This window comes from Dromaius novaehollandiae, chromosome 33, assembly GCF_036370855.1.
Source record: "Dromaius novaehollandiae isolate bDroNov1 chromosome 33, bDroNov1.hap1, whole genome shotgun sequence".
Lineage (NCBI taxonomy): Eukaryota > Metazoa > Chordata > Aves > Casuariiformes > Dromaiidae > Dromaius > Dromaius novaehollandiae.
Genome location: NC_088127.1, coordinates 435,831 through 447,913, shown reverse-complemented (window position 1 = coordinate 447,913; position 12,083 = coordinate 435,831). Strand labels below are relative to the sequence as shown.

General features: G+C 63.8%; 1 protein-coding gene across 4 annotated transcripts in view; it reads left to right on the top strand.

The window, feature by feature from the left end:
• Nucleotides 1-1,246: 1,246 nt before the first annotated feature.
• The window catches only part of WIZ (WIZ zinc finger), a 55,094-nt gene continuing 44,257 nt past the window's right edge, over nucleotides 1,247-12,083 (top strand). For all 4 annotated transcript variants that reach the window (XM_064499316.1, XM_064499320.1, XM_064499317.1 and 1 more), the window contains exons 1-3: nucleotides 1,247-1,502; nucleotides 2,484-2,626; nucleotides 6,626-7,084. In XM_064499316.1, the coding sequence (XP_064355386.1) occupies nucleotides 6,712-7,084 (373 nt within the window). In that variant the 5' untranslated portion in view covers nucleotides 1,247-1,502; nucleotides 2,484-2,626; nucleotides 6,626-6,711. The remainder of the gene's footprint in view (nucleotides 1,503-2,483; nucleotides 2,627-6,625; nucleotides 7,085-12,083) is intronic.

Here is a 12,083-nt window from a genome sequence, read left to right as displayed (position 1 = left end):
TCGTGTCCCATGCAAGCACCTCTGGTGGCCCTGGGGCCACCGGGCAAGAGCAGAGGACATTTATTGAGCTGGTGGCTTTTGTGCCTGGTCATCAAAAGTCAGAGACCGCTGAAAAACCCAACGTTAAGCCCTCAAACGGGGTCACCGATGGGATGAATGGAGCCAGAGTCGCCTGGTGAAAGTAAGGGACCGTCACCTTGGCATCCCGCACTGCCCCAGAGCAGCGAGTGGCACCACACAGAGGTGACCGAGACCTTCAGGCTCTCCTGGGCTGCAGGGACCCCAGAGGGGTGGTGGGTCCCCACTTCGAGGGAATGAAACACCAGAGCCAGGGGCACGGCTGGCAGAACCGGGGCCGGCAGGGAGCTGGGGACCTGGGAAAGGGACAGGGCTGGCAGGGACTGGGGAAGGGACAGAGATGCCGTAGCTGTGGGGACCCCAGGCAAGGGCCATGGGACCCCAGGGCCGGGTCAGGGACGGTAAGGTCATGGGGACCCAGCACAGGGCCATGGGGCAGGACCAGGACAGGGGCATGGGGACCTGGGGTGGGATCAGGGATGTCTTGGCCATGAGGATCTCAGGCAGGGCCATGGGGCAGGACCAGGACAGGGCCATGGGGACCCTAGAGCAAGGCTATGGATGGCAGGGCCATGGGGACTTGGGGCAGGACCATGGGGCAGGACCAGGACAGGACCATGGAGATACAAGGTGGGACCATGGGGCAGGACCAGGACAGCACCATGGGGCAGGACCAGGACAGCACCATGGAGGTACAAGGCAGGACCATGGGGCAGGACCATGGGGACCCAGGGCCACCCCACCGCCGGGCCAGAGCTGGGGACCTTCCCCCTCAGCCGCCCCTAAGATGGCGGCAGCCAGGCGCCGTCGCGCCGCGATGACGTAACGGCCGCGCCGCCCTCGCGCCCCCTCCCCTCCTGGAAGGTCGCCCAGCACCGCTGCGCCCCCCCCCCAAACACCCCGGGCGCGCCACTCCCAACATGGCGGCGCGCGCCGGGCCGCGACGTCATCAGCGGCGCGCCGGCGGGGCGAGGCGGCGGCGCAGGGCGGGCGCGGCGGCGCGCGGCGGCCGCTGCGGCGGGGCGGGCGCGCGGGCAGAGGGAGGGTGCGGGGAGGAGAGGCGGCGGCGGCGGGGGAGGGGCGGGCAACATGGCGGCGGCGGCGCGCGGCGGTGGCTTGCCGCCTCCAAGATGGCGGCGGCGGCCTCGGCGCGCGGCGCGTGACGTAGTCAGGCCCCGCCGCGGGGAGGGGGGCGGGGGAGCGGCCGGAGCGGCGCAGGCGGCGGCGGCGGCGGCGGCGGCAGCGGCGGCGGCGGGACCGGCCGGGCCCCCGGGGGGGGATTTAAAGGGACCATGTCCCCGGCGCGGCGGCCGCTGCGGAGGCCGGAGGCGGCGCGGAGGCGGCGCGGGCGGCGGCTGCAGCAGCGGCGGCAGCGGCGGTGCCGTTGAGGAGCCCGGCGGGCCCGGCCCCGGGGGGCCGGCGGGGTGAGTGCCCGGGGGACCCGGCCCGGCCCGGCGGGCCGACAAAGCGGAGCCGCCGCCGGGGGCACCCCGGGGCCCGGCGCGGCGCGGCGGGAGGCGGCGCGGAGCCCCCGGCGACGGCCCCGTCCGGGGTGCTGAAACGTGGGGGCGCGGGGACCCGGGTGCCCGGGGGGGCCCAGGTGGCCGGGCGGCGGCGCGGGGGCCCAGGCGTCCGGCGCGGGGGGGTGGGGGCAGGCGGGAGGTGTGCTGGGACAGGGACCCAGGCGTCCTGGGGCAGGACGCGGGTTGGGGGGGGGGGGCAGTGCTGTGCTGGGGGCCCAGGCGTCCGGGTGTGTGTGGGGGGGGTGGGGGGGTGGGCAGTGCTGGGGTGGGGGCCCAGGCGTCCTGGTGTGGGGGGGTGCAGCGTTGGGGCAGGGACCCAAGCGTCCGGGTGGGCACCGGGGTAGGTTCCTCCACGTGAGGACCCAGGCGTCCGGGTGGGGGGGGAGGGTGCAGCGCTGGGGCAGGGACCCAGGCGTCCGGGGCGGGGGGGAGGGTGCAGCGCTGGGGCAGGGGCCCAGGCGTCCGGGTGGGCACCGGGGTGGGTTTGCCCACGTGAGGACCCAGGCGTCCGGGCTGGAGCGAGCCGGGGGCCGCGGCCGGCTGGGCCCTGGGCAGCCAGGACGGGGAGCAGCTGGCCCATATGCGGGGCTGGGGGCCCAGGCGTCCGGGGCTGGTGAGAGCCCCGGGGCAAGCAGGGGGCCCAGGCGTCCGGGGCTGCACATGGCAGGTACCGTTGACCTGCCGGGAGCAGAACCAGGAGCACAGACACCCGGGAAGGTGGGGGCTGCACTTGGCACCCATTGGGCCCCCCCGTGGGTGCTGGGTGCCACCCTGGGGTGCCCGTCGGCGACCAGTGGGGTGGGGGTGGGGGGACACGGCGGGGCTGGCACCCCCCAGGCCCGCGCTAACACTTCCCCTCGCCGTTTCTTCCCGCTGCTGCAGCTCCGACGCCGTCCGCACCGTTGCCGTGCCGAATCCCGGCGTCTCTTCCCACCGCTCCGACGTCTCTTCCCACCGCTCCGGTTCGTCTTGCCCGGGAGCGTGACGAGCTACTGGGTCTCTGCGCGCTTCGGAGGCTTTGGCAGGTAGGGATGAACTCTTGGCGCGCGAGGCCATGTCGGGGTTTGGAGCCAGGTGCTTTTCCTCTTCCTGAGCTTTTCCACGCTGGAGCAGTGGGAAAAAGCAGGTCGGAGCCTCCGGCCTCACCTGGCAGCCGAAACGGCTGCACCTGGATCGCCGCGCGGGGACCGAGGCGCTGGCGTCTCCGCAGCGACCGTCCCCGAGGATCCTGAATTCCCCGAGCGTCCCGGCGAAACCCGGAGAATCTGAATCCTGCTGGAGCCCACGGAGCCGGACGCTCGGCACCGGATTCGCCTCGCCGCCGGGACGAGCTCCCCGGGGACGGATCCGTCCCTTTTCCGCCCTCGCTAACGCCGTTTCGGAGGACGTTTCCCACTGCCAAGGCGCTCAGGAGGAACCGTGCCGCTCGCTGGAGGCTTCTCCGCGGATGGGAACCTTGCGGGATCCCGGCTTTCGGAGCAGCTTTGCAGCCTCGGGAGCTGCCTGGATTCCTCCCGCGTTGAATTGCTCCCGTTTGCCACCATCGCTAATCGAGGGGGGATTTTTTCCCTCGCTTTTGCGCTTTGAGCCACCGGAATCCGGCCTCGGAGCCGGAGCGAGAGCCGCCGCCGTCCTCCCGCTTCCCCTTTTCCCTGCTGGCCGCGTCTCGTCTCTGCCGCACATCCATCCTCGCACGAGAGGAGAAAGGGGGAAGAAAAAAAGCAATTCAAGCGCGCCGGACCGGCGCGTCGCGATGCCGCCGGCTTTTCCCGGCTCCGATGTGGCTTTTCCCAGCGTGCCCGCCCGGGTCCCCTTTTCCCTGGGCTCCCAGGGAAGGAAGCAATTGTCCCCACTTAACCGTTTTTGCATTTAAATCGTCCCCATCGCGCTCCGCCTTTGCATGGCTCTGGGGCGATGGGCTGGGGGAGGGCGGCTGCACTCGGGCTCCGGCGCTTGACATGAGCGGCTGCTCCTCGGCTCCGGTAAGAAGCTTTTTCTTTCCCTTTTTTCTCCTTATTTTCCCTCCCCGGCGCCAGTTTTTAAGGCAGCGCCAGCTCCTCTTTTGTCCCCCCTTTTTTATCTGCTTTCCCGTGATATTTGGGAGAAAAAAGCCGCTTGGGATCGGCCCGCTCGGCTTAAAATTTCTTTTTTTTGGGGCTCAATTTCTTTTTGGGGGGGGCTCGATTTCTTTTTTTTTAGCTCAATTTCTTTCTTTTGGGGCGCTCGATTTCTTTTTTTCATCTCAATTTCTTTTTTGCCTCCCCGTGGCTTCCCCCAAGGCGGTTTTTCGGGCGATTTTTGGCGCCGCTCGCCCTCCTCAGCCCCGGTTTCGGGACGGGGATCCTGGGGAAAGAGAAGGAGCTGGGGGGGGTGGTACTCTTTGACCCCAAATCTGTTCAAATTGCGCCTGTCCTGCCCCGAAAAAGTGATGCGGCTCCGGCACGTCCCACTCGGTCACCCGTCGTTAAAAACGTGGTTATTTTATTTATTTATTTATTCCTTTTTGCACTAATCGTAGCCCTGAGGGGGTTCCCCCCACGCCGCTGGGAAGGAGGAGGGATGGGGTGTCTCCCGGCTGCTCCGGGCTGTTCCCTGCTTTCCCTAAAGCCGGGATTAGAAAGCAAAAGCCGGGAAAAGCTTGGGAAAAGCTTTTCCACTCGGCTAAGCGGCCCGTCGAGGGCCCCAACATGCCGCCTCGGGGCAGCCGGGCGCAGCGGTTCTCCTCTTCCCCCCGCATTGAGCAGGACGATGCTGGATTTCGGGATATCATCCCGTGCCGTCGCGGCTCCGGAGTCGGAGCCTTTCCGCGCGCCGGCTGGCGACGGAGCAGCTGGTCCGTGGGATGCGCTAGCGACAGCAGCTCGGGAGCCGCCGGGCGCGTTGCGGGGCCGTCGGAGCCTCTCGGCTGCGGTTGCAGCCTCCTCTCGGAATCGGAGCTGGGTTTTAGTTTTTATTTTCCGGTTCCTTGATGCCGGCCTGGTCCTGCTGCAGCCGGAGAAATTCCTACGCCGATGCTGCCTCTGCTTTCCGACCTCTGCTCATCCCGTATCGCCACGATGCTCCTTCCCGTGCCACCGCGTTCCCGGGATGATGGATGAGCCAGCGCGGAGGTGGCCGTGGCCGGACCTGTCCGAGCCGTCCTGCGGGACGGGAGACGCAGGAGAAGTAGGAAAAGCCCACGACAGAGGAAGACGAAGCTGGGTTTATTCCCTGCCGAGCTGGATCGCCACCTGAAACCAGCGGAGGGAAAGGAGCGCGCGAGCAAGGCGTCCGCGCGTGGAGACAGCGGGCTGGGCACCGCCGTGCTCCCGCATTGAGGCCAGGCTCGGATCGGCACCGTTTGCAGGCTTCCCCGGAGACCGCTTCCTCGCACATGGGACAGCCGGGCTCCGGGAAAACTCATCCCGAGTGCCACGTGTGAACCCCGGCGCCGGGATCGCCCAGGCTCGCCGAGCGGTGCCGCGCTCCCGTCTGGCAGCCGCTCTCCGCCTTTTCTTCCGCAAGGAGAAACGTGATCTCCGTGCTGTGGAAAATCCCTCCCAGACCAGCCCTCGTGAGTGGGGAAAAAGTCCTCAGGAGAGCTCCGGGTTGCGGAAGGGCATGGAAAAGTCTTAAACAGCGACTGCGCACCGTGAATCGGAGCGCGGATTTGGGGCGATTTGCTCCCAAAATCCGCAGGTCCCTTGGGGGAAAAATAGCAACGGACTTCAGGAGGATCCCGAAAGAATCTCGGCCGATGCTCCCTTTTTTCTGGTATCCGAGCGGCCCCGGGGCTTTGGCCCGGGCGCTGCCGCCCGCTCGGCTCCGGCGGTTTTGGGTGGTTTCAGCAGCTTTGGGTGGTTTCCTTCCTCGGCCCTGGGGCTACGGGATGGTAATCGGCGGCTTGGGAGAGCGCGAATAATTCCCTCGCTTCATTTGCATTGTTACCTTGAAGGTATTTATAGTCTCTGCCTTCTCCTTCCTCGCCTCCTGGGTAAATTTAGCTCCTCCAGACTCTCCTTGTGTGCCTTTCTTCTCCAGCTAGCTGATAAGCTCGAGTTTTTTTAGCTATTTCCTTTTTTTCTTTCTTTCTTTTTTTTTTTCCCCCTCCCAGACTGAGGGAGCAGGATCAGGACCGGCTGGTTGGCCCCATCGTCCTCTTGGGCCCTAGGAAATCTCTCCCATTTTTTTTCCAGTGCTGCTTTTTTCCCCGTTTCCACTTTTCCCATTTCCACTTTGCCCCTTCAATGCTTTTCTGTGCACGGCCTGACGCCGCTAAGGCTTTCGGGGAGGTGATTTTTTGGTGGCTGCTCTTGCTTTTGTCCCTCTGGGACAGCAGGACTTCCCTAGGGTGATGGTCTTCTCCAACGTGATGCCATGGTTGCCACCACGGCCGGTGTCTCACTCGAAGGACTCGTCCAACCCTTTGGAGGTCCTCCAGCACCTTTTGCCGCTCAACTGGCTGAGTCTAAGCAACAGCTTAACTTATCCGAGTGAATATTACGGAGTTTTTCAGCTTGTGTCCGCAGGGATGGTGGTGATGGACAGGAGTAGAGGGTTGCGTCAGCTCTGGGGCAGCGAATGGTCCCATCTGGGCAGGTTTGGCCGTGGCCATGGAGTTGGCTCGTGTGTGCAAAACTCTTCTGCTGGTTCAACTCACTGCGATGTCCCGGCGGTCCGAGGTCCGGCTCCGATCCCAGATCCTGGTGGTGCTGGAGCTCTTGGAAGCCAGGAGGTTTTGGGGAGGGGAGCAAAGCCTGAGCTTTTCCGGAGCGTGTTGGGATTTGGGGGCGAGGAAGCAGAATTAAGGGTCCACTCGGGAGCGCCTCTGTTCTCCACCGCCCCAATCCGTGCGGGAACGTAGCAGGGGATGGCGAAGGGTCGCTCAGCCCGGTCCCGGCGGCGGGGATTGGCTCTGGGTGGAAAGCTCGCGGTTTCAAGCCGCTCTCCATGCCCATTTCTCTCGGATGCGTTCAGGAGCGCCTCGGAGAAAGTCTGCGCTCTTCTCACTTTTTTTTTTCCCTTCTTATCTGTGTTTCTCGTAGATTTTTTCCGGCAGTCCCCGGCCGCCAACCCTCCCGAGTGCCGGCGCGGTGTTTTTTTGCGAGTGACACAGCACAATCGGCGAGGAATGGAGAAAGCTGTCCCTACTTTATCAGAGCAACAGCGGGAGCGCCAGGGAGATGGAGGCAGAGCCGCGCTGACGGCGCTGGAGCCGAACAAAGAGCGTTTCGCTGCCCTCGAGTGCCCCCAAGGTGAAGAGCGCCGAGCTGCTTTTGTTAAAGATGCAAAAGCGCCTCCGGAGAGCCCGGCTCTATCTGGGACGGCGGGAGCGGGGACGGCGCTCGAGGAGCTCTTCGCCGCGGAGAACCTGCCGGCGATGAGCCAAGACGGCGGAGGGAGTCCGGGCGCCGAGACGCGCGCCCTCGAGGAGGAGCCCGTCTTCTTCGCGCCGCTCGCCCGTCAGGAGCCCGACGTCGCGCTGGAAGCCCGCGACGTGGCAGGTAAGCTCCGGCGGGGTCCGTCCCCCCGGTCCGGTTTATCTTCTTCGAACGTGGGGATTTTTTTTTTAAGTGAGGTGGGATGGAGACGTCTTGAGTCTGCGGCTTTTCTGGTGCCTTGTTTCCCGCTCGGATCGTGCGGTAAAGCCGGCTCAGTTGGCTTTGCTTCGCTGCTTGCTTGGAGGAGCCTTCGGGAAGGTGTTTGTTGGTGGAGAAGTTGGGAGTCGCGATGCGGTGAAAAATGTCGGGGGGAACGGGAAAGCGGAAGGAGTTGCCCGGCCGGGATCTCCGCCGTGGTGTCCCCACGTTCAGCACCACAGACAGGGATGCGAAAATCCGGCGATGCAAAAATCCGATGGCTTTTCCGAAGTCCCTTGCTGCACATGGGACTCCCCGTGCGGTGGCTCCCGAAACCCGGGTGGCTTCGGGTGACACTCGCGCATGTGCTCCGGCTGGACACTCGCATGGCACCTCCTCTGGGCGCTCTTCAAGATCCAGGATTTTTGGGTTGCTCCTGGTTTGACAGGAACGAGGTGAGCAGGACTCGGTATCCCACCAGTTTGGGTTTTGCAGGGAGACACGGCGCATGCCTGGAGCTTTTCCGAATGGGAAAATCCATAACGAGCTCTGGGATGGATAGCGGGGCGGGATCTCGGCATGCATCAAGCCTCCAAAAGCATCCGCTGGTGGAGATCTTCCAGCCTTCCTGCTTGGCTGTTTTTCCCTCTCCGGGCCGCACGGCGTGATCCCGGCGTGCCGAGAGGGCGCTCGGAGGTGCCGGGTGCTTTGCTCGCGCCGGAGCAGCCGCGCGGCACCGACTTCCTTCCTGCCGCCGTGGCCCGGTTCCTCTTCCCGTCTCGCCGCGGGACGCGTCAATGCCACGCGCGGGCCTTCCCGCCCCGGCAGCGTGCCGCAGTGATCCCTCCGACGGCACCCGGGGCTGCCGGACTCGGCTTCGGCTCGCCACAGCCCATTTGCCGGAGCCGCTTTGCAAGGCAAATCCTCTCCGGCCCGTTTCGGTCTCGCCGCGGCGAAGCCACCTGCGGCCTTGCCGAAATCCCCACGGCGCTTCCTTTTCCGCAGGCGAGGCGCTGCTCCGACTCGGCGTCGCCTCCGTCGTCCCGCCGGTGACGTCCGTGCGGGTACCGACCTCCTCTTCCCGTTTTTCCCCTCGCCGGGAGCTGAGGATTTAGCCGGCGGCAAGTTTATTCGCAATCTTAATTAGGGGGAGGATGACTGGGAGCAGCAACGGCTGCCGAATTTCGGGATCCGTCTTAACGGCCGTTTCCTGCGGCGGGTTTGCCGGTGGCGTCCAAGTGGGAACTTTATCCGTTGGGAAGAGCCAGTCCTGCTTATCTGCCTCGGCGGGGAAGGGCGACGGTGCATCCCCGAAGCTGCTGGCTCGTGGGTTTGTTTCATCCCGGTGTCAGGAGGGAAAAAAGCCTGGGAAAAGGAGGATTTGATGGTCAGGTGCAGCGGGATTCCCATAAGCGGCCTCTTCGGTGTCACTTGGCTCTGGCGTTCCCGGGATGAACGGATTGCGCAGGCAGAAACGTAGCCCAGAGCTGTGCAAAAGCAAATCTCCCGGCGTTTGAGGGCCCGGAGCCAGGCGCCGGCGCGAAGCCGGAGGCGGATTTGGCAGCCGCGGGAAGGTGGTTTTTCGGAGTCAGGCAAAATCCGCCCTTGCGGGATGAGGCTCCGGAGTGGACGCGGCTCCAAGCCCGCCGGTGGGCTCGTTGCTGGCAGAGCTGCCCCAGGCTGAGCTTGGAGCTGGCGCGGAGCCACCCGGGAGTTCCCGTCCTCCGGAGCCACCTGCCAGGTCGCCCCGAGTCCTTCCCACGTCCTTGGGGATCCCAGCGGCGGGATGCGCTGCTCGGAAGTGAGCGGAGCGGGGATCCCCCCACTGCAGCTTCAGGGCTGCTGCTTCCGACGGGAACCTTTCCCGCGTCTTTTCCGCAGCCTCGTCTCCCTTCCCTGCTCCTCGTCGGGGTGTTCGGAGCTGCGGCCGGGATTTGCCGGGGCACTGGGCTTGGAAGAAGGGCTCTAGAAGCAATTCGGATGCTCAGTGGGCCTGATCCGGGCTTTCCGGCAGCAAAGCTCAGTCCTCAGCCCGTTCGCGCCCGGCTTTCCCGCGGGAACGCCACCCCGGAGCTCCGAATCCTGAAGCCTTTATCTCTGCGCTGCATTTTTCAGCAGCTCCCTGCCGGCTCGCCGGAGGGCGAGGGAAGCTTTATCAGCCCGGGCCGGGATGCGGGAAGGGGGGGCGGTTTCCTCCCCCCTGCTCCGTATCTGCGCGGGTATCGCCGGAGGGCAGCCAGAGCACGCGGTCGGCCGCGGTGGCTCGGAGCGCGCGGTCGGAGGTGAGCGGCGTCCGCCTGGCCGCGTGTCGTGGGGTGGCACCTTGGGGTGGCACGGGCAGCACCCGGGATGTCCCCCCACCCCGGGGCGGGGCCGTCCCACGTTTGGGAGCGCCGCAGCGGTTCGTGGTGCCACTGGGTCCCCGATGGAGGGGCGTCCTGCTCTGGGGTGTCACAGCGGTGTGGGGTGCCACCAGGTCTCCTGCTGCAGGGACGTCCTGCTCTGGGGGTGTCACAGCAGTGCGTAGTGCCACCAGGTCCCCAGTGCAGGGATGTCCCGCTCTGGGGGTGTCACAAGGTCCCCGATGCGGGGACGACCTGCACTGGGGGTGTCACAGCAGTGTGTGGTGCCACCAGGTCCCTGGTGTGGGGATGTCTCGCTCTGGGGGTGCCACCAGGTCCCCACTGTGGGATTGTCCTGCACTGGGGGTGTCACAGCAGTGTGTGGTGCCACCAGGTCCCTGGTGTGGGGATGTACCGCTCTGGGGGCGTCACAAGGTGCCTGATGCAGGGGCATCCTGCTTTGGGGGTGCCACAAGGTCCCCAGTGCAGGGACATCCCACTCTGACGTGGAAATCTCCTCCTCCACGGATGCCCACATCAGCGCGTGGTGCCGCAAGGTCCCCAGCATGACTTGTCCTGCTCTGTGGTCCCCAACGCAGGGGTGTTGGCCAACGGGAACGCTGTGGTGGCAAAGCCATGGGCTCAGGTTGTTGCAGGAGAAGGTGGTGTTGCCTCCAGGGTTGCCCAACTTGGGTTGCTCGGGTTGATCTTTGCAGCTAAGAACTCACTAAGGAAACAGCCGGCAGTCTTCTATGTGGACATCACTTGAAATTGGGGTAAAAACATCCAGAATGGTGTGTTTTGGGGGTGTTGGGGGAGCCAGGACCGGAAACGAGATTGGGAAGAGCCTGGAAGGAGTTGAATAAGCAGCATGAGACTGGGACAAATATTTGGGGGACGGGAAGAACAGGGTCAGGTTGGGACACGGCATAACGGGACATTAAGCTGCAAAGCCCTGGTGGTTTTGTAGCACATGTGACAGCTCCTCATGCTTCTGCCTTGCCGACTGGGGACCTCTGGGCCAGCCGGGCAGAGAGCTGCCAAATTATTTGGCTGAATCGATCGAGGTGAGAGGAATGCATGTTGATTTTATTTATTGAATATAAGAAAGTTAGAAGGGAGGAACGCCACTTCCTAGTGTCAGCGTGGCTCTAAGCGAGCTTCGTTCGCGGCGGCCCGTGGGATACAGACAATTACAGCCTGGAAATCTGCTCTTTCCTGTGTTGAAGATGTATCTTTAGCCATTTTTGGCTTAGGATTTATAATGTTTTTAATTGCTGGCATGGGGTGCAACCGCCTAAGGCGTTGCGTGGGACTCTCCCCTTCCGCTTCCAGTGCAGCGGAGACGTGATTTGGTTTGGTCTCTTCTTGCCGTTGCAGTTTTGCTCGTCGGAGAGGCTTTTTGGGGGGGAGCAAAAGCTCCCACTGAAAGGTTGAATGGTTTTCCAGCGCCGGCGTGCTTAAAATTGGCCCAAAACCCCAAATCGACGCAGACGGCTTTGCTGGCACGACCGCCTTCGCGGGGGTGAGGTTTGGTTTCCAACCGGTGCCTTTGGGCCACCTGGAAAAAAATTCAGTTCGGGGCTAAATTACCCCTTTGCAGCCTGGCTATAAAAAGGTCATTTTTATCCCCAATTGTTTTAGTGACCTGCACCGGGCAGCCTGGCAAGAGCTCGAAAGTGCAGGATCTGTACGGCTTTGGGCTCCCAAAGTTGCATCACTTGCCAACGGCGGCAAAACCCAAGCGCTGCATCACGTATTCCTGTTTCAGGCCTTTTTGGGGCAGTTTTGCTCGTGGCAGGGGATTGCTTGCAGCAGGGAAGTCTCGCACTCGGTTTCATTTTGGGGCCGTTTCTCCCCGCGCTTGGGAAGAGCGGAAGGCAGCTTTTCTTTTAGGATTGGGGCAAGCGGATAAATGCACCGTGTCTTTTCGGGAGGCCCTGCGAAAGGCCTGGCTGAATAGCAGAGCCCGCGCGGGACTGGGGAGGAGGAAACAACCCCCAAAATCCTCCCGTGCGGGGGACCCGATCCCTCAAGGTCTCCAAAGGATGCTCAGGGTGGCATCGGGCATCCTGGCTGTTTGGAAAGCCAGAAAAAAAAGCAACTCCGGGGGGAAAAAAACTTCCCGTTCAGGAAGAACCAGCCGCCGTAGAAAGGAGGTAGGGGAGGCGCTCACGGCGTCTCGGTTTAATTTATACAGGTCTGACAGCACGGACAATACCCAAGATGGACTGCGTGTGGCAGGGGCTGCGGCTCAGCCTTTGTGCCACCTCCGTTCGCCTTTTGTTTCTCCACCTTTTTTTCCTTCTATTTTTTCCTCCCTCTTTTAATCCCTTCTTCGGGATCCCCCGCTCCATCCCTCTTCCCTTCCCCCTCTTTGCCTCGCGCAAACTGCTGTCCTGGGCCGAGAGCTTCTTTCGATTCCTCCTTCCGAGCCCCGTCGAGGCGCTCGCTCTTCGAGTCGGGAAAAGCCGAGCTCGCCGCTCGGAGATCCCCTCCGTGGCTCGGGCGTCTGTGTGCTGTTGCTTTGGGGTTTGTTTTTTATTTTTTCCCTTTCTTTCTGGCGCTGGAATGAAACTCAA